General features: G+C 40.9%; 1 protein-coding gene across 3 annotated transcripts; it reads right to left on the minus strand.

Moving 5' to 3' along the window:
- Positions 1–448: 448 nt before the first annotated feature.
- LOC127370404 (metal transporter CNNM4) lies at positions 449–26,443 on the minus strand. Of its 3 annotated transcripts, XM_051412410.1 has the most exons (8): positions 24,862–26,443; positions 19,420–19,563; positions 18,510–18,644; positions 17,358–17,527; positions 14,105–14,201; positions 10,360–10,449; positions 8,075–8,250; positions 449–7,231 (listed from the first exon to the last, which is right to left on the minus strand). In XM_051412410.1, exons 1-8 carry the CDS (start codon positions 26,402–26,404, stop codon positions 6,695–6,697), a joined length of 2,892 nt encoding a protein of 963 aa, XP_051268370.1. In that variant the 5' UTR covers positions 26,405–26,443; the 3' UTR covers positions 449–6,694. The 3 variants fall into 3 exon arrangements, with proteins under 3 accessions (XP_051268370.1, XP_051268371.1, XP_051268372.1); XM_051412411.1 differs by lacking the exon at positions 10,360–10,449; XM_051412412.1 differs by lacking the exons at positions 449–7,231; positions 8,075–8,250; positions 10,360–10,449 and adding an exon at positions 10,498–11,680.
- Positions 26,444–27,788: the final 1,345 nt, after the last annotated feature.

Raw genomic sequence — 27,788 nt, forward strand, 5'->3', positions numbered from 1 at the left:
ACGACCTAACGCATCCATTGGTGTCAACCGTGTAATGCTAGCGTGTCCAAATAATGCTCCAAAGTTAGGCGACATTTTGGTGACATTCTTAAAAGGGCCTCTGACCTCAAGATATCTGAATGAAAATGTGCTCCAAGGGAACCCACGAGTCTCCTCTTTAAAGATACTTTATGCGAATCCCATATATCCATTTGCATGTGGTATAAATGTGTTATTTTCTCAGAGTGTATTTAAATATTGCTGCACACTGGGGTCCATAAACAGTGTCAGATCCAAGTCAAAACTAAAGTAAAAGGTGGAAGCTGAACGGTCCCCGAGTGGAAATCACCTCCTCCGACATCTCCAAGACAAAATACACTCAATGATTGACAGGACGTAAGCAGGACAGGTAGAGAACAAAGAGACAACGTACAGAAAACTGTGTGTGTGTGTGAATCAAAGAGACAGATTTTCTGTAGAGAAATATATCTCAGGTTTATTAACCTCGTAGATTTCTTCAAATGCCTTACAGTAGTTACAAAACAGTATGTACACATTGCTTTAAATCCATTATTGGAAGTGCTCCTCCATCTGTCTTCAACCATTTCAATAAAAGAAAGAAAATAAATAACTCACAACAAAGTCAAACAGAGTCACAAGCCGTCTGAATCTGAATGTTAAAACCTGACAAACAGGATTTACACCTCTACTGAACGAGCCCTGGGGAAAAGAACTTTATCTCAAGTTCATGAAAAGTAATTTATTTTGTATTCCAGGTCCTTAAATGATCGTAAAAACTCGATAATTACCTCCTGATCTCTTTGTACGCAATCAATTCTAACCTTAAATACATCTGAGAATGATGATAGTAGATGTAAAAACATGTTGCGGGGCTTTACTCTTCCCTCTCCTGTTTGTTTCTGCATCGCATCCACATCCAAAACAATTCAAACAATCTGACTTGTGAATGATACAGTGTGGAAACCTCCCCGGCCAACGAGAGCCCTGCACCAGAAAATATTTAACCTTCGTACAGGTCTAATCATCACACCGCCGCAGGGCTAAAAACAACACCGCAGGAGTTGCTGATAAGCCCTGGCTCCCCCCTCCCCTCCCCTCCACCGCCTCCTCCTCTGCTTCCAGTCCCATGGTAGAAAAAAGAAAAGAAAAGGTCTGAACAATAAAATAGGCTTAGTTTGGGAACCGGCAGTCAAAGGCAGCCGGAGGAATTTCAATACTTGTGAGCGGTGGGAGAGGAGTTCGAGATAAGGGCAGGGTGAAAAATAGATGAGGGGAAAAGGAAGACGGAAGCGTGGGAGGAGCGGAGAGAAAAAAGGGGGGAAGATACAGGATGGCAAAGGATGACAGGAACGGGGGAGGATGGGAAAGAGAAAGATAGACGAGGATTTTGGCTGAGAAATAAAGCTTTTGGTTATCTAATGAAATAAAAACAGAAGCTACAGAAGATGGGAGGAATTATTATTTGAGGTCAACTCTGTGCAATGTTTATTGCTATTTAATGCGTTCCTAGCAAAAACAATGGAACATAAAACATATCTCTCGTTATAAATAGAGCCATTTTCATCTCTTTTCATCACATAAACGCCCCTTTGTGTCTTCATGTACAGAGTATTTACAGTAATATAACTCAAACAGCAATCAGGGAGCTGAACACAGTGTTTCTGGGTGAATTGACCCAATAAAAGCTGGAAGCCCGTTTCACAGAACCACACCTTCAGGTGCACGCCTATAACAAAAAAACAAACAAACCCCAACAATAAATACAATGTTTACAATAAATACAACATTAATAAGTAGAACATTTGTTTTCACATTTCTCAGTACACAAACTGGTAGTCACACAGCCAACCAGTGGCTCCACTGGAGAACCAGTATAAGACCAATTGCTACACGAGACCTATATGAACCAGCAGGCAGGTCTAAACTTCCTTCAAATAGAGAGTAAGGCTATATCCGCTATATATCTGCAGGTTGCTCCTTCATCTGAGTTTTTACACAGTGCCGATCGTCTCCATGGCCGGATTTACCTTTTAGAGGGGGCTACCTCTCCCACAGGGTAAAAAATATGAGCTGCTGGGGCCCCCACCGCCCCCCACATTAACCCGCCACATCCCTCCCACTCTCTGTGCATTGTGTGTGGTATTCCTATGCTGGAATATTGCCTCAGGCCTCCCGGTTTGCTGTGTGGTAATTTGGTAAAGCACAAATAAATGTAGCAACATGCAACAAGTACGCACACAACTGAAAACAATGGAGGTCTTTAAAAAAAAAAAAAAAAAGGAAAGATTTTGACACCTCAAGACCTCAAGGTACCCCGAACAGTTGGGCTTTAGTGGTGCATATGCCCTCTTTAGTTTTTAAATAAAACAAATTTACCACAAACCAGCTGTACACGCAAGAGAACCTGCTTGTTAATCCAGCTTTTGATCTCACTTCGGAAATCGTTCCACAAAAAGGAGAAAATGCTTTGGAATATATATATATATATATTTTAAACGCTACGTATCTCACAAGCTTAAAAGTGTTTTCAAATCAGTGCTAGCTTATACGACAGTTCTTTTTTTTTTTATCTTTTCAAATAAATCACTATATCGTCGACAAAATAATTCGTCTTTACAGTAAAATGTTTCACTGCATACACAGGAGGGGGGGAACAGGTAGATTACATGCCAGCAGCGAGGAGGGAGCCGCTACAATCGTCTTTAATCTCTTTATCGCTGCGTCGTCAGTCCGCGGGAACGCAACCAAACTCTGGACTCTTGGACATTTACACACAATACGTACATATAGTGAGGAACCCAGGCAGAGGAAACCACGTTCAGGCCTGGGGTTGGACAGTTAACAGGGTGAAGACATGCAGTGGAATGTTTGTTGTCCATTAAATCTCATAAGTTATTGTGCTGTGAGTGTTTTCAGTATTCAAGTGTCGGACTTTAACCCCCGGGGTCTTGCTGCCAGCTCAAAGGTTAACAAACAGCTACAGGTTAAAGAAAACAGCTCGACATTTTTTTGGGGGGGAAATACGTTTTCTTTGCTGAGAAGATTAATTCCACTCTCACAGGTAGGAGATTAGTTTTAGATTAAGTTGTGGTGTTTTTACGGGAGGTTATACGCCAACTTCACTTTGTACTTGTATGCATACTTTTAAAGTTTGGACAAAGCTTTCTCCTCATTTTCAGCTAATGGTTTTGGAGCTATAGCTCTATATTTAACCGAGTGGCATCAATCCTTTCGTCCAACTCTTGTTTAAGAATGTGAATTTGCCAAACATATTCTTTTAAGGTAGCTTAGCTTAGCACAAAGACTGGAAACAGGGGGAAACAGCTAGCCTCTACCTCTAAGCTCATGAATTAACAGAGTATAGCCTAAAGCTGTCCAAAGGTAGAGATAACAAAACTAACAAAAATGCTAAAAAACATGTGAAAACAACAATTTGTGGTGTTTTATTTAATGCTTTGGTCTCGGAGGAGTTCACATTCAAAAGACTTTAAACACATTTTTAGTCGTTTTAGACTTTATCTAAAGAATCTGTTTGTTTGTTTTTGGTTGGTTTTCTTGCAGAGAGTTAAATCTGACACCGCGATATCATATCTGCACGTTAAATATGAAGCCAGCTAACTCTGTTCAAAGTTTTAAATATCAACATACCAGCACGAACGGACACATAAAGACCTTATAAAGCTACAATTTCTGACGACGACGTGGCCTCATGCACCCTGAATTACATTTCTCTTTGTGTACAGTTTAAACAAGATACGTGCTAATAAGTGAGATTTAGAGGCGCACAGACAGAGACAGGCTAGCTGTTTCCCTCCGTTTCCAGTCTTTATGCTAAGCTAAGCTAACTGGCTGGTAGCTCTAGCTTCATATTTAACAAAACACGAAAAGTATTAATCTTCTCGTCTAACTCTCAGCAAAAAGTGGATAAGCTAACTTCCCGAAATTGCTCCATTATATAAGATTGGTATCGGTCAACTTTTATTTTTATGGTATTTCTAAACTCCGGCTCAGAACCAAAACAGCCCAGAACCCCCGACAGAAAGAGTTTGGTCTGTTTTTTTTTAAATCACCAGACTAATCGGAGTCATGTGCAGAGAATATGTAGAAATGCCCTCATTAAGCGGATTATATTTAATTAAAAATACAGCCAACTGTGCTGTGAACACACTTGCTGAAAGCTGAACTGCTCGTTTCTCTGGGTTATTTGGTCTTCATGTCACGTATGAACCCAACTTCCTGCACCAAGACGTACAATAACAAAAAATAAATAAAACCCCAGAGTAACTTCCAACCAAGAGATTTGAAATGAGTCCACAGTGTTGCCACAACTTCAGATCCAGCTCCTTCGTGTTGAAGAGGAGCCGGCGTCGCAGCGAGCTCCGTTCACAGTGAGGATCAAACAATAAAACAGTGTCTGTGCAACTTAGTGTCATCTGAAGCATGCAGCGTGTCCTTCAACTCAAACTGCAGCGTTCTCAAGAACCAAAGAGAGCAAATAATAAATAAAATCTCTAAAATATAAAACAAATTGTCAGATATATATATATATAAATATATATATAAATTAATGTAATAAATATTTCACTCTTGGAAATTAAATTAAAACATATTGCCTTGGTCAGGAAGACACCCACCTTAACTACTAACATTGACTTATAGGACCATACCGGTGTTTTTATTTTAGCCTCTTAAATACAAATCGTTCATATTAATGCTGATTATTTTCCATCACATGCATACATTTTCTACTTTTCTGGCAGCCGGGCACGAAAATCAATTAGTGGACTTACTACAGAGTTGAATTATTATCAGTTAATAAATTCATGAATGCAAAAAAGATATTCCTTTAATTAAATATGCATTTAAACTGTGCACAAATAGGCTAAAAAGATAATGAAACTAGCCAATTAATAGTTATTTTCCCTTATTCTTGAAATGATTAACTAATAATAACCGTGTTTTAAAAAAAGGAATAGCATAATCAATCATTTCATAATTAATTTTTACATTTTGTGTTTAATTTAACGATGTCTCTCTTGGGACACTAACCAATCAGAGCTCCAGTAAGTTTTTAGCTTTAAATTAAAGGAAGAAATGAAAGTCATGAAATAGAAACTGTACAATCCAGACTCCATATAAATCTGTTTAAGTTGTGTAAACATAAAATCTGCATTAATTTATTCATATATGTGCAGTTATTGTTATTTTGACATGGCGTGATGTTCATTATTGTGTGTCACTGAATTTTATGCCAATCAGAAAGGAATTAAAACTGAAATTTGGCTTTAAGTTGCTAAAATACGTCCAAAAATATAGAAAACTGCTGCATGTTTTTTGCAAAAATAGTCTAAAATATCCACGATTTGTATTTAATGGGCTAAAAAAAATCACTGGTATGGTTGTTTAACTTTCACTCAGAACAGTGAATCTGGTCCATTTGCTGGTAATTGAACTGATTGACTGACAGATCAATTCATTCATTCATTCATTCATCTGTCACCACTCTGCCTTAATAAAAAGCCCCAACTCCAAAAAAACACAAACAAACTGACTAATCACATTAAAATAAAAACCTTGACTTGTTAAACTTTATAGTTTTTTTGGGAAGTTTCATTCTTTGGGACAAATAAATGGAAAGTAAGAGGCAAAGTAAATAAAGCAGCCTGTGTAAGAGGGTTGAGGGGGACACTGATCTGTTAATGTCTCACCAGTGATGACTTAAAGGGTTAATTCACATTAATTACATAAATAAATAAAAACACCTTGCAGATAGCTTCAGTTTTATGTGCTCAGAACATTTAAAATATCACTACTACATCCTGTAGTTAGCCAACAAGCTTAAATACAGGACTTCCCTTTTTTTAAACAAGCACACACAGCGTTGGTTGTGTACTGTAGCATGTAACATAGATGTTACTGTTCTTTTACCTTATTTAAAGATTATTGTAATCAGTTAGCGAGTGGTCGTATTGTGATCGATGACTGTATGGTCGTAGTGTAACACACTATCCTTTCAATTTGGATTTATGTTACGGTCTTTGGCTGATGTTTGATTCATTTTCAGGCACTTCTGTATTAGTTAGAGTCAAGTTGGACATTTTGGAGCTTTTCCCAATTAAGCTGAAAGTTGATGTGAACTTTATTTACAGGTCGTAAACGCACAACTACTGTTTAAGCTACCCACAGGGTCCCAGTGAACCTGGACAATCCACAGACGGCACTGTTATGGTATAAAGTAGTTCCTCTGCAACCTGTTTCACAGACAGAAAGTTGTTTCTGCTGCTTTAGTGAATTAATCTCTGAGCAGAAGGCAGAAATCTCCAAACCTGTAAAACTAAAACCATCTGCAAGGCGAGACACCAGTCGAGGTGAATGTAATGTGAATGAACCGATCCTATAAGAGCACACACACACACACACACACACACACACACACACACACACACACACACACACACACACACACACACACACACACACACACACAACCCCCGTGTACACCCTCTGGTGCTCCCTCCTCTTCCTCTGTGCAGTCTCCATCGCTCTCAGTGTGGGGAGGGGGGACATGCAGGAAGGGATCATGGAGGATCTCCGTTGATCCCTCGGACGAGACAACGAGCAAACAAGAAGTAGTGCGAGAGTGTGTGTGTTATGTGAGTGAGTGCACAGGTAGTTTAACCCCCCCCCTTTTCTGTTAGATGGTGCTTTCAGTGTGTGCGTGACTGATGGTGTGAACGTGAGGGTGGGGGTGCGCCTGGGTGTGGCTGGGCTTGCGTGGACCCACACAGTTCTGCTGCTCACTGAGCAGAGTGGTGGTCTCTCCTGGCCCGTTCTCGGGGCTGGGAGAGGGCGGGGGCTGCTGGGGCTTGGAGGAGGCGGTCTGAGGTGGGTGGGGGTTAAAGGCGCCTGCACTCATGGAGGACGGAGAGGTTTGGGAGAGCGGGTTGTGGTTGCTCGGAGGGGGGGTGGCTTGTGGCAAAGACTGGCTCGGTCTGCGGCCAGAGGAGGTCGGGGGCAGAGAGGTACGGCTGCTCGGCGGCGGCGGCTGAGTGTTAGACAGCTGGCGCCTCACGGGAGGCGTGGCCAGCGGCAGTGGGTTGCGGGTCCCCGGTGGCGTCACAGGGGGCAAAGAGACAGACGTGTCCAGGCGAGTGTGACTGCCGTCTGGAGACTGCGGTGAGCTGTCCAGCCTGGACGCCAGGAGGCCGTTCTGGTACTGAGCACGCGTGATCTGAGGAGCAAAACATTGATTGGTCTTTTAGTGGACGTACTGAAGCTCTTTCCTCATCTAACTCAGTGAATTAAGGTTTTATTCTCAATTAACCAGAGTTGGAAAGACTAACAAAGACAGTTTTAGTGAGTTTTATGATTATCTGCAATGTAAAGTTACTGGTTTTGTCAGTGGAGTCTGGTCTGGCTGTAGTGTTCTGGTCTGAGAACCTGGTACTGTCAGTCTTTTAACTGGGAGTCTTGAAGTCATTGTGAAAAACTACATCAGCAGTCATTAATAACAACCACATCGCGTTTAATTAGGGAAGTAGCTTGGAAACAAGCACAAAGGGAAACCATTTAAGTCCAATAAGTTGACAATTAGCCTGATCAGCCAGCATCAGTAATCAATACACACATTAATTATTAAACCATTAATCAAAGTACTAACTAACAGTCAGACAACATTATCAGACTTTAACAGTTACCTAATGTTTGATTAGTGGAGACAAAATGTAAACAATGACACATATTATCAGTTTGAATTGAACTAAAATCTCCCTGCACCAAACTCCCTTTAAGAAATATTAAATTTTAACAATTCCCAACGTGTCCATAAAAACAGGTAACTCTAGAAACACGATCTAATAATGTCACATAGAGTCAGATATCAGTCACAGAGACATTTAACTGCACAATAAGTACTTTTACTCCTGATACTTTAAGAACTTTTTGGTGCTTTCTGGAGTATTTTTACATAAATCTATTGGTTCTTTTACTTAATCAAAGTATCTGAGTACCTCTCCCGCCCTGTCTGAATGCAGTGGAGTTGGCCAACTGGTACTTTAGTGAAACTGAGCGTTACCTTGACGAACTGGAGGTCTGTGACAGCACGTACGCAGAAGTCTGGTATGTACTGGAAGGGTGTGCCCGGGATCTGAGTGACACTCCCACCGACAGAGCCACTTTCTGGAGCGCGCTCAGTGCAGCTCAGGGACGCCGAGCGGTTGAGGTTGCCCGCATGTGACGGGGAACGAAACTCTAAAAGGTTGGGGGGGGGGGTCGACAGAGAAAGAGAGTGAGTGAAAGAGAGAGAGAGAGAGGACACACACACACTCTCTCTTAAACATTAACAGAAGCAGAAAACACAGCGAGAAACAACAGGATAAATATGAAAACATGAGAAATGTGAATGATGGTGGATGAGTGAGAGCAAGAACACACCGCAACACGCCACACAAACACGTATATTAATGTCGGCATCATAGATCGACTATGATCGATGAGGTGAGGTGAGGCTGTGTTCGTTATGCAAAGAATGCGACAAACATGCCATGCGATGAGGCAAAGTGCATCGTTTGAGGCATTTTCGTGGCCGTGGCGGGGGGGGGGGGCTGCCCCCGAAGCTCGGAGGAAAGAACCTGCTTCTCATTGGCCGGGTTTTTAAGGGATGTCATGGAGGGTGGGAGGAGCATCCTATTATGGGTTGTGTGAAAAGGTGGGGGAGAGCGAGAGAGAGAGAGAGAGAGTCGGTGATGATCAGAGAAACTTCAGTCGGAGGAGATTAAAGTGCGAGAAACATCTGTGTTTAAAGGAATAGTTCAACCTTTTGGGGGAAACTCTTGTTTGTTTTTCTTTCTTTCTGAGAGTTAAACGAGAAGATCGATGTCGCTCTCACGTCCGTACTGAGTATCGTGACGTCACATATTGGTTTGTGGAGAACCGTTCGGCGTTAAGGAAGTGAAGCCAACGCTGAAGTGTCTTAAACCTGCAATCTCTGTAACGGCCAGCAGGGGCGGCTCCGTTACCATTCAGTCTTATGGAGAAATGAGTCGACTTCTCAGTTGATTTATGCCCTCAGTAAACAGTTTCCTGATGAGTTTCTGGTCTCAGTCTCTAGTTTCAGTCTTCTTCCATACAGCATGATGATGAAACTGTTTACTGAGCTCATAAATCAACTGAGAAGTCGGCTAATTTCTCCATAACAATCAATACTATCGGCTTCTTTGTGCAACCAATCGATCTTCTCATCTGACTCTCAGAAAGAAAGAAAACAAAAATAAGTAATTTTTCTCAAAAGGTCAAACTCTTCCTTCAACCAGAGGTCTGCGGTCAGATCGGCAGATCCGTGGTTAAAGGGGAGGAGGCGGTTAGAAATCGGGGGGGCACGCCGAGAGCCCCGTCCAGCAAGTCTGATGTCTGCTGACAGAGGACGCCGTGATCCAACGGGTCACATGACAGACCGTCAAACCTGAGCTGAAACTATCAATAATAATAATCAAACAGTTGATCGATGGAACGTTAATCGATAAATATTTTGATGTCACTTTTGTCAGTAGATTACTGTTTATTACAGTGTAATGAATGTTACTGTAATAATAATAATAATAATTACATTAAATATTCCTTCTGCAGTTCCATTTAAAATAATTATTAAAATAGAAATATTTCACAACACAACAGAAAACTAGACCTGAATAAACTTATTTTTATTTTCTTTGTTTCGTTCTTTTCTCCTCTTTCATACAATTATCAATTTAAAGGACCAGAGTGTATAAACACTAATTAAACTGAAACTAATACAGTAAATTACTGTCAAAACTGTGACCAGTACTGTTGTAAATGTACAAGACTAAAGTATTGGACTGCCATTTTATTTCTAGAAGAAACTGTAAAAAATACAGAATTTTAATTACTGTAAATTTACAGTGAAAATTCTCAGATGATTCTGGTTTAAATCAACAGTTTTAGGCAAAAAAAAAAGTTTGTTTTTATACAATATTTGACTGCTTTTTGCAAAAAAAGAGAAAAAACTGTAGTTTTGATCAATGTACTGAAACTCAGGTATCATATCAGCATTATTATTGAACAATTTCCAATGATTATACCTGTCAAACAGCTCAAACTATCAATTTAAATACATTTTAAGGGTCAAAAGTTGCAGTGTTTTTTCCTCAAATAGCAGAAAAAAGTGCCGAAAATCTAATTGAACTGTAAAACTGCCAAAAGCCTGAACTTCTTGTATTTACTCCGGGTCTGTACTTGCTGGATCAGGGCTCTGAAGATGATGAAAACAAAAAAGGGAAATGGTGACATTGGCTTTTAAAGGGAACCCGCTCCCTCCCTCCTCTGGCCCATGCGAGTGTTTACCTGGGAAACGAGTGAACAGAGAAAACCTCTTAAGAGAGAGGCGTCGTGGAGGGGGGGACGCCACTGATGGGGAGAGAGGAGGGGTGACGGCTGAGAGAGAGGAGGAGGACGAGGGGAGGAGGAAGAGGCAAAGAGAGAGAGATGAGCTGGTTTTATTTGTTTTTCCTTTCAGTTTTAACCTGCCGGAGTCCCACTGCGCCGCCGAGCTTTTTATTCCCTTCAGGAGTCAAACTTTAAAAATCAAAAGGAGGTTTTTATTTTTTACTCAAAAGACACAACAGCTGATTCTTCTAATTGTCTAACTTCAACAAAACAACCTGCAGAATGAACCTCTGGGGCTGACTCTAGGGAGAAAAAGGCGCTCGGCTCGTGATTCCATTCAAAACCTCATTGACATTTTAAGCGATTCTACGTCTGCATCTTCTGCACAAAAACAATCAAATTCTCTCATCTCAGTGTTTTCCAAAATAGATCCAAGTGCCAAATACGATGCGAACATGTAACACTTTGAGTTTTGTTTGTATGTTGATGATGATGATGCAGGAATTAAACCAGCAGACAAAAAGCAGAGCCAGCTCTATATATCGTCCAGTTCTCAATGGGACTTCTGACATGAAAAATTCAGTGTTCATAAAAAGTTCTGGGTCATTAAAAATGCAACTTTCTGCAAGAAATCTGACTTGTGAGCTTATTTTACTGGTAACAGCTGGAGTTCAGACTGATACTGGATCATTAATCCTGATACTGGATCATTAATCCTGATACAAATATCAATCTTTGAAAGTTTAAACATCTAAAATCTAAAATCTTTGAAAAAGATCCCTAATATTTGGTTATTAAAGGCTTTTAAAGCTTTAAATGTGTATTAGTTTTATAGTAAAATGTTATTTTATTCCCACATTTTCCTAAACAAAAGGAAATGACAATAATAAAAATTAGCAGGAAGGTAATAATTGATAAACTTCCAATAATTATCTTCAGGTAATTGCTGTCCTAACTGAGGCAGACGAGCTGCACAGTAAGCAGAAAACTGACATTTATCTATAATTTAATAAATAAATTACCATTAGTGGATTAATTACATTAAGACAATAGTTTGTTTGTATTACAAGAATACAAATGATACATTATCTCATTAAAAATGCAGTAATTTACGTACAGAAACCTGAATATTGTTTGATTTTGTTGACGTATTAGAGTCATTATAAGTCAAAAGTATAACTGATCGATATCAACATGACACTCAAGACAATTATCCAACGCTAACTTTTGGTTAAACAATAAATAAATATGTATTTTTAGGTGTTTTCTTTCCATTAATCTGAAAAACAAAAACAAACAACATGTTATGGAAGCAAAAAATAACCCAAAAATCTCTAATAATAACAATAATAACACATCTTACTGTCTGTCTCTATATCTCATCCATCACATTGGTGGTTTTAAAATATCAAAGAAAATCGGATTGATTTTTCCAACAGAGACAGAAATTATAAACGGGGGCGTTCAGGATGAGAAATGTTTGACACTGCACACACACACACACACACACACACACACACACACACACACACACACACACACACACACACACACACACACACACACACAGAGCTGCATAATGTGCACATAAAGTACAGACAGCAGTTCATCAGAGACAGAAACAGGAAGGAAGACAGGACAGAAAAAGAAGAAGAGTTATGCAGTTACGACGCTGAACCACTAGGAGTCACCGGTGTTACAGTGAGTCGGTAACACAGCAGCAGGGTTACAGTGTGAGGATGACACCACTGAGGCCTTCTCAGGTAGGCTTACATCATCCAACACCTGCCTCATTTTACACCTGCAGAGTGAAGCTAATCCTCCACGGGTCCTCAGAGTGTGTGGTTAAAAAAAAAAGACAGAATTAAAGGAATAGTTTGGGTTTTTTTGAAATAGGAGTTGAAGTTATGGAAGGTACTTATCAATAGTCAGGTTGGAGAAGCATTAAAATGTATTTTAGTTACTTAGAAAGAAAAATCAATACGATTTATTGAGAGTATTTTCACCACTTTATCTTTCAGACAGACTCAGACTGCTCTCTTCAACGCCACCAGACTCCATTCACAAAAACAATAATTTTACCTGGCAGAACGCCTAAACTACTGCTGCCTCCATCGTTTAGTTTGTTTGTGTTTCTGTCTGATTGTTTGTGTTTCTGTCTGATTGTTTGTGTTTCTGTCTGATTGTTTGTGTTTCTGTCTGACTTTGGTGTTTTAGCTGCTGCAGACTGAGGCAGTGGTAGACCAGGAACTCCTGTGTCCTGCTCGGTAAAATTACTGTTTTTGTTAAAGGAGTCTGGTGGCCGATGTTACAGAAAGGGTTGTCTGACACCAAGGTCTTTTTTAATGTTTTTTTATTTATTTTTTGAGGACTTTTTTAGCCTCACCTAAGTTTACCATCCTGTCTGTATCCAGATGCAGATTTCTATGTTTCCCGGCACAAAAGAGCAAATAAATAACAACAAAAAAACATCAATATCGGCTTAGAATTTTCCAATCGGCGCACTTCAAAATACCCAAACTATCCCTTTAACATCCAATAATAACGACCTCTAATAAAAAGTCAGATTGATGTTTAACAAAAGAAAATAAATAGAAATGTGCTGTTTGTGTGTTTACAATCTCTCATAAATTCAACCCCAGGATAAAAGTATCCTGATGAAACGGGTCAATGTGTGTTTAGTCTCTGCAGTCGATCCGTCAGGCGTCACCCGTCGGCTCGGACGGGAAAAGAGAAACAGAGCTCGGTCTTCAGTTAAGTGTTTCCCTATTTGGACTAAGCCTATTGACTTTTCCACTCCTCTCTTCAAACACAAAGCTTTATTACCAACTCATGACGCAGCACTTTGTGAAAAACGGAGAGAGAACGTCTCAGATTATTGCGATTAATTCAGATTATTTCTCATTTCAGTCCAATTCCAGAGGTTTTCTTAACAATACAGGACAGTACTGGCTCAGAAAAGGTCATATAATTCACCAGTCGGCCGAGTATTGATGCATTTAACTTTCAAACAGTCGAGTTTCAAACAAAATACAGGTTTTTATGTAGGCAATCTGAGGGAAAATACAGTTAACTCATTTTCCAGAACAACATAAAATATTAAAAGCTTTTTCGTCATTTTAATAAATTTCCAGGTGTTTCCTTGACGGGAAAATTACTCTCTAAATTCCTTTTCAAATTATAAGATATAAAAATTCCCTGCATTGACTGTCTATGTGTCACCTGTGACCCTCCACAAGATAAATATATATATATATATATATATATATATATAAATGTAAAAGTATGAAACTAAAGTCTATTTTTCTAGTTGATGAACATCCTCTCCTTTAGTTTATTTCTAGAACAACATATAACTTATGTCATTACGAGAAAAGTTTCTAATTTTAGCATTAATTTTGTGTAATAACAACCATTTTTAAATTTAATATCCTCTGTTTAGAATTTATATAACACTATAATGTAGTAGTAAACACAAGTTTATTTGGTGCGGGGGCGGCCTATAATGTATAAACACATCTTTGTTATACAACAATAAGCTGTTAAAATAATAATTATTGACAAAATATATATTAATGGTTTAGGCGGCTGTTATATATATTAAATATATATTAAAATAATTAAATTAATATCGTAAACGTGTCACAACTACCTTCAATGGGGGGGGCTAGTGTGTATGTACGGTGCTGTTGTGTTGTCTCACCCAGTGATGGCGAGCTCAGAGCCATGACTCCATAGTAGGAGAACGGGCCGGTTTCAAACTTCATGTTTTCGTTTCCAGCTTCCACCTCCACTCGGCCCTGAAACACACACACACACACACACACACACACACACACACACACACACACACACACACACACACACACACACACACACACACACACACACACACACACACACACACACACACACACACACACACACACATTTAGTCTAATAAGCCCTTTTATCTGACAGTGTTCACTCGAGTTCGACTGCTGTGCAAAACCCTGGAGTCAGCTCCTGTGGCAGGTAACAGAAACACTTTGATGCCCCATAAATATTACATTCTTCCACAGGTGCTCTGGACCAGTGTCTCTTTACCTCACACACACACACACACACACACACACACACACACACACACACCACACACACACACACACACACACACACACACACACACACACACACACACACACACACACACACACGTATGTATGTATTTCAGTGCTGGAAGAGGAGCAGCGGCACTCAGGTTGCACGCTGAGTGTCTGAAGTCACTTTATCCACACCTCAGGTGTCAACAACAAAGCCTCCATGTACAAACACACACTTTCAAACACGACCCAACACAACAAACTGAAGTAAATAAATAGAACTTAAAAGGTCCAGTCTGGAGGTGTTTGGGGCAGCTCGCGGTTTAATCCGTCGCTTCACAGCCAGTTCCCCGCAGGAAGGAGGAACTACAGTGTCCATGAAATGAGCCAACATCATGAAAGCCCTCTTTAGAGCCAGTGTTTGTCTGTTCTGGGCTACTGTAGAAACACTCCGTCGAAGAGGACATAGATTAAAAACGTCTCATTCTAAGATAGTGGTTCCCAACCTGGAGGTCGGGACCCCCACTAGTGGTCGCCCCAAACTTCACAGGGGGGTTGAGAGGCCTTCCTAAATTTAAGAGGTGTAAGAAAACTTTAAAAATACACACAGTCGAGCCGATATCTCAACATTATATTCATTCCTGTGAGGATAATAGAATTAATTTGATTAAATTGTAATGTGTAAAGTACACAAAGGAGAAGAAAACATTGAATTTCTCCAAAACCAGAAGCCTATTAAATATATTTGATTGTTAAACATTTTTAAAATACAAAATACAGACAAATAATTGTATAAAAATAGAAGGAAAACTTATCTCTGATCAGTATTGACAGGAAATAATCTGCTTTAAAATCGCTTGTTTAACATAAACTATTTTGTTTATCTGTTGTTCTCTACTGTTATTGTTTTGCATTATACATAAAATCAAATAATCATAAAATATGTCGTCAGTTAACTCGATAGAAACGGTTGGGAACCACTGAACTAACGAAAACAACGATTCCTGGAATTTAAAGGTTTTAAGGTTAATAAAAACAGAAGCAAATTAAAACACATTATATAAATTAATGAATGCCTGCATCTATTTTTAATATTATTTTTGGTGCATTTAATAACATATTAATTGATTTATTTTTGTCGGTGTCGATCCTCCGTACAGTGTAAAGCAGTCTTTCCCTCTGTGTTGTGGTGCAGAGGAGGGATTTACTGACAGTTCGTCCTCCTCTCTGCGGTTTATTTCACCCTCCATATGCTCCGCTGTTGATTTTCAACGCCGCTCGCCGTCTCCTCTCATCTACTTTTCTTCTTTTCCATCCTCCTTAACCCTTCAATCCCCTCGATTTGTCTCCCTCTTACGTAAGAGGATCTATTAGTGAAGGTCGTGCAGAGCGAGGAGCCCCCTCCGACACACCGCATAGATCAAGGAGTACTCGTGTCCCCGGAGGAGCGTATCTCCACTATAATGGATGGTTATTAAAACTTTATAGCTCAAAACCAACAGGGGGGTTTTATTTTGCGCAAATATTGGAGACAATATTTACAATATAACGACACGTAAACATGTTCCAATACAAAAATGTTTGTATTCTCTCACTGGTTATTAAAACCTACAATGTAATTAGAGCTGAAACAATTAACTGATTAACTAATTAGTTGTTAGTTCACCGTTCCAGCTTCTCTAATGTGCAGATTTCCTGCTTTTCTTTGTCTTAAATCATAAAAAACGAAATATTTCTGTGTTTTTTGGACGGTTAGTTGGACAAAACCCGACACCTGAAGTCTGTAACTGTCAGTTTCCGGACATTTTAGGGACCAAACAACGTATTGGTTAATTGAGAGAATAATTAGTAGATTAATTGATAGTTAAAGTCGCTGCTAGCTGCAGCTTTAAGTCAAATTTAAAAAAAACTAATTTATACGACAAAACAAAGTCTTTTAGAAAGATTATGTGAAAAAACTGTTTTCAGAAGGAATATAATATATAATATTGTTTATTTAAAGGTTAATATAAATGTTGATTATTTTTAGCACCAAAATGAACAAAACCAGTTGGTTAACTGACAGAAAATTAACAGTAAATGAACTGAAATAAAGTAAATATTTACTGATTTACTCTGTTTCCTGTTATTGTAAATTGAATATCTTTTGGTTATCGACTGTTAGTTGGATTATTATTAGTTACATGAAGGTAATAAAGAAAAAACGTGTGAATAATGGAGTAATATCACTGCCAGTATTCACCTGATACGACTGTCAACAAAGACAAAGAATAAAAGCATCACAGTTGTTTAAGTTAAAAAAAAAATCCACTTAACTTCTTTAAGTCAGGCGAGTCTTAAAAGGTCGACCAGCATGTGTGCTAATACGCCTCCAGACTGACGCAGTGACCCGGGATAAACCTGTTTAAAAACGGGTCAACCTGCGTCGTCTAATCTGACTCCACTATGATCCTTCAACCCGCCAGAGCTGCTCAAAGTGTTTCTACCATCAACGTTAATGACGTTTATAATATATAAGCACAACTCATATTTGAACCCCATAAGTCAGCAAAACAAACACATCTTTCCTATTGAATTCTCTATTTTCAGAGACTTTTCAGCTCGGCTCGCAGCCCCTCCAGGACGTCCTTTTTCTGTCCAACAGCGTGGGAGAAGCAGTGATTTTTAAGGTGGAACTGCTTTATTCAGTGTGTTTAGTGGTTTTAATCAGCGGGTCTGTTTGTGTTGGAGAGGAGGAGACCTCTGTGGATCATTGGGCTCCCGGTAGAAACCTCCTGAACCATGAACACTGAAGGAATCCTAACCTGTGTGTGTGTGTGTGTGTGTGTGTGTGTGTGTGTGTGTGTGTGTGTGTGTGTGTGTGTGTGTGCGTACCTGCAGAATGAGGATGAAGTAGTCGACAGGTTTGCCCCGCTGGTAAAGGTAGTGCTGCAGCGAGCGTTTGTCATTTTCGTCGAACTTGAGTTCATGGACGACGTCGGGGTGTCTGAGGACCCTCAGCAAGACTTTCTCTGTGATCTGGAACGGGCTGAACAGGGTCACCTCTGAGGGGGGGAGGAAGGGGTGACACCAGAGGGGGGGGAGGGATCAGAAGAAAAGAAAGACGTCAATCCAGGAGTTTTGTATTTTATAAAGAACACATACTGACATGATTTTATTACCATCTACTGATAAATATTCTTCTTCTTCTACACAACGCTTTCATTCAGTTGGAATTTCATAAACGAATCGATCTTTTTGAACTACGTGGTGTACGTAACATAACTCCCACACAGTACATCGCACATTCAAAAACTTTATATCCACGCGTTCCCTGAATGGAGCTGCATCTCGTGACATAAGCCACGCCCATTTACATATAATATAATCAGATATAATAACACAATCTTTTCCCCTAAAGCTACTTTCTTTAACTCGTCCTAGGCGGTGACTCTGATCTGCATGAAACTTTGCACGTTACAGACGGTCCCAATCAAATGTTGAATAAAGGAATTTGATACGTAGAAAAATGCCCAAGTTATGAAAGAACAACTTCCTGTACGTAGCACTGAACACAACAGGATGTGCGACATCATGAAATACGCTGACAAAGCCTTTCCATATTACTGTTTTTCAACTGAATGTTTTCCTGTCTCCGTGCTGCTCTCGACCTGCAACTGGTGGGATCGACTTGCTTCTGCAGGTCAGATTGTGCCACGTTAATACCTGATCCAGGTGTAGCTTTGTGTTGATTCTGACGCCCCCTGTGGACAACCGCGGTAGTGCTTCTACCGCTAAGAATAACAATATAGAAAACATCTTCTCTCTGATGGCCGTGTTTGTTTCTGTAGCTCATACAGAGGCATCAGAATTAAACTGATACTGTTTACAGTTAAAAACTCCTTTTAGTCTCAAATACAGTCGACCATCAAAATGAGTGAATGTCAGCAGGTATCAGTCGCACAGTGTTAATCCACCAGAGTGTGCTGAATGACGGCAGCTCGCTGGGAGATTAGCCGCCGCCGCCACCGCCACCTGAGAGCTCACCTGTAGCCAGGAAACGATGAGCCGCCAGCATGAGCTGAGGAGAGATCTTCACTTTACTGTCAGCGTCGGGCTTGAAGGCTGAGAAGTCGGGCTTGTTTTTATTCGAGTCAACCTTTTTCCTGTTTCTGTTGTCAGCTGCAGAGAGAGAGAAAGATCAGCACCGCAGAGCTAAAGTTAAAACAAATCTAGCCTCTGCTGACTGTTCATGGTGACAACATTAACATGTTAATTAATGAGCTTTGGAGGTCTGGAGAGGGATTTTAAGTCATACATGTTTGAGAAGACTCTGTGTTGGCTTAATATTAAGCTACAGCCGGACGTTTAGCTTAGCATAAAGACTGGAAGCAGAGGGAAACAGCTAGCCTTGGCTCTGTCCTACCTGCACCTCTAACACTCACATATTATATCTGGTTTGTTTAATCTGGACAAAAACTACAATTTTGAGTGTTACAGGGATTTATGTAAAACTACAAATTGGTGTTTTTACACGTAAACAAAAAGAGGGTTTCTGCAGGTTAAATTTAAAACTTTTTAAGACAATTTTGTACCAAATTTAATGTCGAAACTGGATAAAAGTATGAAGGAAATTAAGGAAAATCAGAAGTGGTTCCATGTTGGTTTCGTTGTGTAGTTGTTACAGTGTGATCAATACAAAGTGTTCACAAAAGCACAAACACAGAGCCTGAAAAATGCAGATTTTCTGTGCAGAAAGGCAGAATATCTGTGAGGAACTTGTAGCTATGAGAGGCGTAAATGAAGATACCAGTGTGTTTACCATCCAGTGTGTGTGTGTGTGCGTGTGTGTGTGTGTGTGTGTGTGTGTGTGTGTGTGTGTGCGCGTTTGTGTGCGTGTGTGACAAGGACAGTCGTATCTGTGCCGTGGCCGGCAGCCAGACCAGCGCTGACTCACTGTAAAGGTCAGACTCGTCCAGGATCTCTGATTTGATGATCTCCTCGATGACGTCCTCTAAGGTGACCAATCCCAGCACCTCGTAGAAAGGATCTCCCTCCCCCTCGTTGTTCACCTTCTGGACGATGGCCAGGTGGGATTTACCTGCAGAGGACAGAGATCACCTGAAGGTTACAACCAACCATGACTGCGCTGCTGAAGGCGTATAACATTAAAAACGGTAATAATCCAACAGCGGGAGCGCCAAAAAAATACAGTAAAATAACAGAAACGATGATTAATTTACAGTTTTTAGCTTTAATTTGACATAAAATCTAATTTTTGGGCTTTTTAATGTTAAATTAAATATATTTACATTGTAAAAACAATGAAATGAGCTACAAATACAGGTAAACACTGCTATAATACAAATAATCAGGCTTACAGCAGAGTGCTGTTATTATTTGATTGAATTTGAAAAGTTATAGAACTGTAATAAAAGTCGTTATCTGTAAAATTACAGTAATTATTGTTGTTTACACTGATAAAAACTGTATTTTGACAGTTGCCCAATGCGTATACACTGATAAACAACAATTATATAACATTTCTGTTGTGAAAACTTAATATAAACATAATTATTAAGATATCTAACAAACAAATCCAAGTAAAATTACAAAACAAACACTTTTCTTTACTGTTAATTGTTGCTAATTTTACATAATTTTAAAAATCATGTATTAACAATAAACTTGAATTTAACAGTTTAATCTATTAAATAAACAGTAAATATCTGAGAAAAAACTAGAGATTTGCAAATGTATTTTAACTGTCTTTCTTTAAATAAGCAGTAATTTTATGATTATTTACAGTTACAGATGTTATTTTACATAAGACATGTGAATTCACAGACTATTGTTGTAATTTGATTAATATTTCTATGTATTTGTAAAATACAGGGAAAAAAATGAAATAATCTAAATAGCATAAAATAACTGACTCATAAAAAGTCATTTTCTACAGTTAAAACACAGTTTTTAGCTTTAATTTTACATAAAAACTTTTGATTTTGATCAGATTTGCAAATGTATTTTAACTGATTATGTGAAAAAAAAGGTTTTCTTTAAATAAACAGTAGTTTTTATGATTATTAACAGATTTTTATGTTATTTTACAGGTAAATTCACAGGCTATCTTGGTCATTTGATGAATATATCCATGTAATTAAAAAATATAGAAATAAAATTAGAAAATAAATGTAAAAACACATGTAAACTTACAGATTGTTTTGTTTTTACAGTGTTTTGTTTTGTTTTACAGTGGGTTTTTTGTATTTTACTGTGTTTTTACTGTGTTTTTTTACTGTGTTTTACAGTATTTTACTGTGTTTTTACTGTATTTTTACTGTGTTTTTTACACTCTCCACGAACTGGGCTGTTAAGAAATTGACTGTGAGGAAAGTAGGACAGCATCAAACACGCTGCTGCCTCCCAAACTATAGCAGCTGGCCTTCAAACGCACTCGGCGCGTGTGAGATGAAAACATCCTTTCTTGTTTTTATTTGGGCGGCGGCAGAGCTTCGCTGCGGTTCGATCTGTCAGTGGATTTATGCCGACTGCTGGGAGCACTGATTGATGCCTTAATATAGCCCAGAGTGGACTAAGAGCTTGGGAGAGAAAAGAGCTGGAAGAACTGCCAACACCCAGATAACGGAGAGAGACGGAGAAGAAAGAGGGAGGACAAATAAAAAAAAAAAGAGAAACAACAGATTAATCCTCTCCTGGCTCCGTTTCTCCTGAGCGCTCCTCATTAAAAAACACTGTTGTGTTCAGGCTTAGTGTGCACGCCGTTCAGGTCTGCGGTAACAAACCCGACTCGACGTTCACGAGCACTGCCGAGTAAAAGCACGTTATCTGGTGAACAGGAGAGAGGCTGCCGGGACGCGAACCCGTCACCGTTACTCGACATCATCGGTTTGTTTTTGGGGGATGCTGGTGTGTCTGCAGTTATGTGTGATGTGTTCATGTGTCCAAAAATAACCAACAATGTCAACAAATGCTCTTCTGAAGGAAAGCAGTTAATGTGTCAGTTAGATTGGTGAAGCTCTATTTATTTGTTTGACTACACAAATAATAATAAAAGTGGTAAGAACTTTACAATACATGCTACAAACGCTACAAAAGTAAAATATGCTTTAAGTGACTATATTTTATGTATATTTCATATTATATTCAATAATAACAATAACAGCTGATATAATGTACAATGAACCCAAACAGTGAACTCAGTAACTGCAGGAAGTTTGTGATTTGGATGAATTTGAGCCGATTATTTCCTGTGAATATCGATCAGAGATGAGTTTTCCTGATATTTTTAGGGACTTTTTATACAATTCTTTGTTTGTATTGTGTATTTTATATTTTATAAAAATCATACATACTATCTAAACTATCTAAACTTAAAAGAAAAATACAACTTTATTTAGTTTTCTTTCACAGAAATGAATAAAATGCTGAAGTTTTCTCACAACCCCCTGTGAAGCTTTAGCGACCCCCGACCCCCAGGTTGGGAACCACTGCTTTAAGTTACACTGCTAACAAACAGGCAGACTCACACACAACAACATGCAGCGCAGCCAGAGCAACAAAACAATTATTATTCTTCTCTGATATCTTTACACAGCAAATAGTCCTCTGTTGCTGTATTTTGTTCAAAATCTCACAAATTCAACCTTTAACAAATGTTTTAATTTCATTTACTGATGTGGATTCTGATTTGTTTTACATTATATGAATTAAACCTCATGAAACTGTAAGTAAAAAGCTGAATCAGAGATTGCACCGAGCTACAGAAGCTGGAGAATAGAAGAAGACTTTGACTCCAGAATCGGTGCAATAAGTCGACCTGACAGCAAAGTGAACCCAGAAATGTTGGGTTTTATGTTGTTATGTACAGTTTGGGTCCTCAGCATATAGAAACTGCCAGCAATCAGCATTATTAGCATTAATAACCATCTATATGGACAATATTTCAGCAACTTTTCGGCTGGTTTGGACAATATAGGAGTGGTTTCGGGTTACTGAGGATGCTGAAACTGCAGTTTAAACCAGGAGTGGTCATATTTTAACTCCCAGTGGGCTGATTGTGATTCATTTTAAGGTTATTTACGAGATCAATACACTGAAGCTGAAAGCTCAACGTCATTGGTGTGAATGTTCAGACGTAATATTTCTTTAAATTTCTTGTCGATTGTCTGCAGCATTTTGTCACTGAGCTGTGTCTTTGCTGCTGTTGTTATGTATTATGTATATAAATAACCTCGAAACAGACTCAGAGTTCATCAGAAATGGATTCAGCATCTTCAATAATCCCAAAAACCACTCCTATATTGTCCAAATCGGCCAATCAGTTGCTAAAATATTGTCCATATAGGTGTTAATGCTAATGCTAGATGCCGAGGACCCGAACTGAACATTTCAAACACAAAACTTAGGAGCACTCAACGTTTCCGTGTTCACATCGAGGCTCTTTTGGCTGGCAAATGTTGAGCCGTGTTATGATTCATCCTCCATGCAAACATCAGCTGCAACACTGTCGCCACCAAACACAGAACCAGGCCTGCTGGCGCTGCAGCCAACAGCCATATGATGAGTCACGTCTCATCATCATCATCATCATCATCATCATCATCAGAACACACTGAACTCTCTCAGTCCCTCCACGGGAGGGTCGGAGGTCACGGTCAGCCGCCCCGCAGCAGCAGGTCAAACATCAGAGCTTCAACCTTGAATTGAGGGAAACGTTTCACTGTTTCACTGTAGAGCTGAAACAATCTGTGATTAGTTTGATACTCCACCAGTAATTTCAAGCCAAAATACCAAATATTTAACTATCCAGCTTTTAAAATGTGAAGTTCAGATGCTTTTCTTTGTCACATTAGTTTATAAACCGGATTTTTTTCAGTTTGAGACTCTTGGTCGGACAAAACAAGACATCTGAAACCACCACCTCGGGGTCTGGGAAGACATGAAACTCACAAAATCCGAGAGTACTTCAACATCCTCCTCCTCCTATAAAGGCCCTGAGACACCGAACCGACGTCAAAGAACAGCGACAGAAGCTTTGTGTCTCGGGCAAACAGTGAAACTAGAACACGCCGCACCGACTGCGGCAGCGAGGTAATAATACCATATACCAGCAGGGGGCGGCGGTCTGCGTTCGACATTCAAAGAACAACAAAGGAAGTCCTGCAGATAAAAACAAAAGCAGCATTATGTCTATGATCAGTGAAAGAAGCGGCTGTGAAAGTCAAGTCAAGAAGGTTTTATCCCCATTCAAGTTAACGGAGGACTAAACCGGAGGTTAGCGGCTCGACCAGCCGAAGCCTCTCGTGCTCTTTCTCTCTGAGATCTTTTCTGGATTCGTGCTTCCATACCAGTATACGTAGCCCCGCCTCCAACGCTGTATCCAGTCCTTAATGCGTCCATGTGAGGAACACACTGCAAAAACTACAGACGCTCACGAGGCCTTCACACAGAAAATACTCAGATATTTTACTTAAAGTAAAAGTAGTTGTATCTTTAGGGTAGAAATAATAAATCCTGAATTCAACATTTCTACTTAATTAAGCACAAAACGCTTAAAATTAGCAGAGATAAACAATAATTATCAGTACAGATAATAGGAAATGTAATATATTATCATAAATGATCAGGATAATTAAATTATCTGCCCGTGATAATAATAATTTATTTATTTTGAAGTCTTGTGCAAAACAATGGATTTATGTTCTATAAAAGTTTGATGTTTAGTTTAATGAACTTTGTTGATGTTAGATTTGATTAGAACACAGTTAAGAAACATCCATATAATACAAAATTGTCTGACTCTCATCGGTATCGGCCGTGAGGAGCAGATAATTATCGGTTATCAATATCCTGCATCCCCAATGTTCCTAATATAAGGCTTGTTTAGATGTTTATAAGTGGGTTCTTTAAATTCTGTTGTTTTATCTTTGACCTGTTGAAACATGCTTTATTCATAAACTTCCCTGCCTGTTTTTATCATATGGTGCCACCTCCATTAACTATGACTGAAGAATATGAACCTTTATTATGAAGCGTCTCCACATCTGTGATGCAGTATTTTTTTTACTCGTAGTGGATTTTAGAATCAGCACACAGAAGAAAAATCCTCCGCCGACGATGTGAAATGTGCTCAGACTGGATGTTTGCTCCACTTTGCATCACATTTGTTTTTGCATTAATGTGTAAATGTAGGTTGCAGTGTTCCACCCGCCGATGCCGGTCGATGCAGACAGAGCTGCCGGGGGGAGGGAGGGAGGGAGAGAGGGAGGGAGGGAGAGAGGGTGATGGCTGCAGGACTCAGACAGACCAGAGAGCAGCAGCTGATTCCTCTGAGGAACCTGCAGAGGAATCAGCTGTTACATCATAACAAACACACCTTTCTTGAACTCCTCCAGCATGGCGTCCAGCTTCGTGTCGTGAAACACAAAGTGGACCGGGTGGTTGTAGAACTTGGTGATGGTCTTCAGGGTGGTGCAGTCGTCCGGGTCCACGAAGGCCAGGTCCTTCACGTAGAGGATGTCCACGATGTTGGACCTCTCGTCGTCGTACACCGGGATCCTGGTGTACCCGCTCTCCATGATCTCGGACATGGTGTTGAAGTCCAGCACGGCGTCCGCTTGGATCATGAAGCAGTTGCCCAGCGGCGTCATCACGTCCTCCACGGTTTTGGTGCGTAGCTCCAGGGCGCCCTGGATCATGTTCATCTCCTCTTTGACCAGGTCGTTGTAGGGTTCTGTCACCTTCAGCATCTCCACCAGCTTCTCCCGGTTGTACACGGTGCCGATCTCCTGGCCCAGCAGGACGTCCAGCAGCTTGCTGACGGGGAAGGACACCGGGAAGGTGAGGAACATGAAGAACTTGGTCACCATGATGGTGTTGGCGCCCACGGCCAGGCCGTGGCGGGAGCACAGCGCCTGCGGGACGATCTCACCGAAGATCACGATCCCAATGGTGGAGGCCACCACGGCGCCCAGACCCGAGCCGATGAGGTCGTCCAGGAGTATGGTGAGGGTGGTGTTCACCAGGACGTTCCCCAGCAGCAGAGAGCACAGCAGATAGTTCCCTTTGCTCCGGATGGGTTCGATCTTCCTCGCGTCGTTCTTCTCCTTGTCGGTGCCACAGCTCTGGACGATGCGCAGCTCCATGGGGTCCAACGCCATCAGCCCCAGGTTCAGGCCGCTGAACATCCCGGAGAGCACCAGCAGGAAGCCGATGAGGATGATCTGCAGCCACATGGGCAGCAGGGACTTCTTCTCCTCCACCACCAGCAACCTGCCATCACTGTCCCCCAGCAGCAGCCACCCGCCGCCCTCCGCGCTCGGCGTGCACAGCGCGTACTCCTTCCGCAGTTCGCTCTTGCGCAGCGGCTTAATGTGCACCGTGAGCAGCCCCGACGTGCCCCGACTGCTCACGTTCATGAAGGTCCCGACGCTGATGTCCTTCGTGAAGTCAACACAAGTCCTGTCCGGTGCTTCCATCATGCCGCTGCCGCCTCTCACCGCCGCCGCCGCCTCCTCCTCATCCTCCGCTTCCTCCCCGCCGCCGCCGCCGCCGTCCGCCAGCTCCGTGAAGCGGATCTGAGTCCAGGCGCCCGAGTGGAGCTGCACCCCGTAAAACCGGAGCTGCACGGTGCTCTCCTCTGTCACCTGGATGACACCGTCGTCATTGGTGCTGGACGGCTTGTCGCTCCTCTCCAGCCGCATGCCGAGCACCTGGCTCCCGCCGCCGCTGCCCCGGCCGCCGCCGCCCCCGCCGCCGCCGACCCCGCTCCCCGCAGCCGCCGCCGCCGCCGCCGTCTCGGTGCGGCCACCGACGGCGCTCCACAGGAAGATAATGACAGTGAGAATGTAACCCTGCTGCCCGCTCCATTCTGTCGCCATGTTTGTTTCACTGCTCGGCGACCTGGGGGCTGACGTCATTTACTCCTGTCCGAGCGGCTCCGCCCCCCCTCCCTCTCTCCCTCCTCTCCTCCCTCCCTCCCTCCTCCCCCACCGCACACCCCCCCACCCCCCTCCGTTATCACCGCCTACCGGACAGCGACAGGTAGAGCTAATAAACACACTCTCCTCACAAACAGCTGATGTTTTGATGCTGAACGCTGCAGTAAGTGAAGTCTCCACATTACGCATGCACCCTGCGTCACCCTGCACTCCCCCCCATCCCTCCCTCCCTCCCTCCCTCGGTGGCCTTGTTATTGTATGCTCGGGGCAATGCGGCACACAGCGGAGGGATGCTGCTGCTGCTGCTGTGGACAGCGGTTTCTCATCCAATTGTATCCGGAGCCAGCAGCTGTTATGTAAAGGCACATGGCCTCTGTGCACCCCCATCCTCCTCCTCTTCCTCCCCCATCCTCCCCTCATCCTCCCCCCTCCTCCCCTCATCCTCATCCTGCAGCATCCCTCTGGCACCGAGCCCGACCTGCAGGCTGCACATACTCAGCACTTTCTCCACAGAGCTCTGCAGCTGGATTGAACAACAACAACAACAACAACAACAACAACAACAATAATAATATAAGTTGCATGTCTCTGTGAAGGAATTTATTTTACTTTTAATTAAATTGCTGCTTTAAATGGGAGCGATATCCTCTTTAAAGCAGCAGTTTGACCATTTAATTAAACAGATGTATTTACACTGTTAATTAACCGTCTATATTTATTATTATTAGGTCCTAATATTCAGTGATTAGTGGTTATGTAATTCAGCCAATAACAACATTTCCCTCTGTCCTCGCTTACACTGACACCTGGTGGTCAAAAGGTTTCATTAAATGACTTCATACATATATTTACACTTTATACAACTTTATTTATTAAGTTATTATTATCATTATTATTAATAATAATATTATTCTATGTAATGTACATATCCCAACTTTAAACTAACTCAAGCACAACTTTCTGCTACTTTATATTTCTACTCCAACAGTAAATATTAGTAAAGATATAACTTTTTTTACTACATCTTAATACAATTAAAGCTTTAGTTACTAAATAAGATTAAATTACAACGTGTAACTCCAGATGTGTCGATGCTGAATGTTTCTTTCTATCTATCGGCACATTTATTTATAAAGCACATTTCAGTTCACAAACAAAACAAGAAACAAACGATAAGAACAATAAAATCTGGAGATCTGATCGGTTTATCTTTAGAATAACTGTCAGCCGAGGTATTGATCAGAGAACTGGAGCGTGTTGGAACAGAGAGGGAGGAGATACGTGGATTCAGAACCTTTCATACTGATTTACTTTTATTTCCTTGTGCTGGTTGTTGTTTATTATTCCAGACACACCTCCTCCA

The sequence above is a fragment of the Dicentrarchus labrax genome, unplaced genomic scaffold (assembly GCF_905237075.1).
Source record: "Dicentrarchus labrax unplaced genomic scaffold, dlabrax2021, whole genome shotgun sequence".
Taxonomy (NCBI): Eukaryota; Metazoa; Chordata; class Actinopteri; family Moronidae; genus Dicentrarchus; species Dicentrarchus labrax.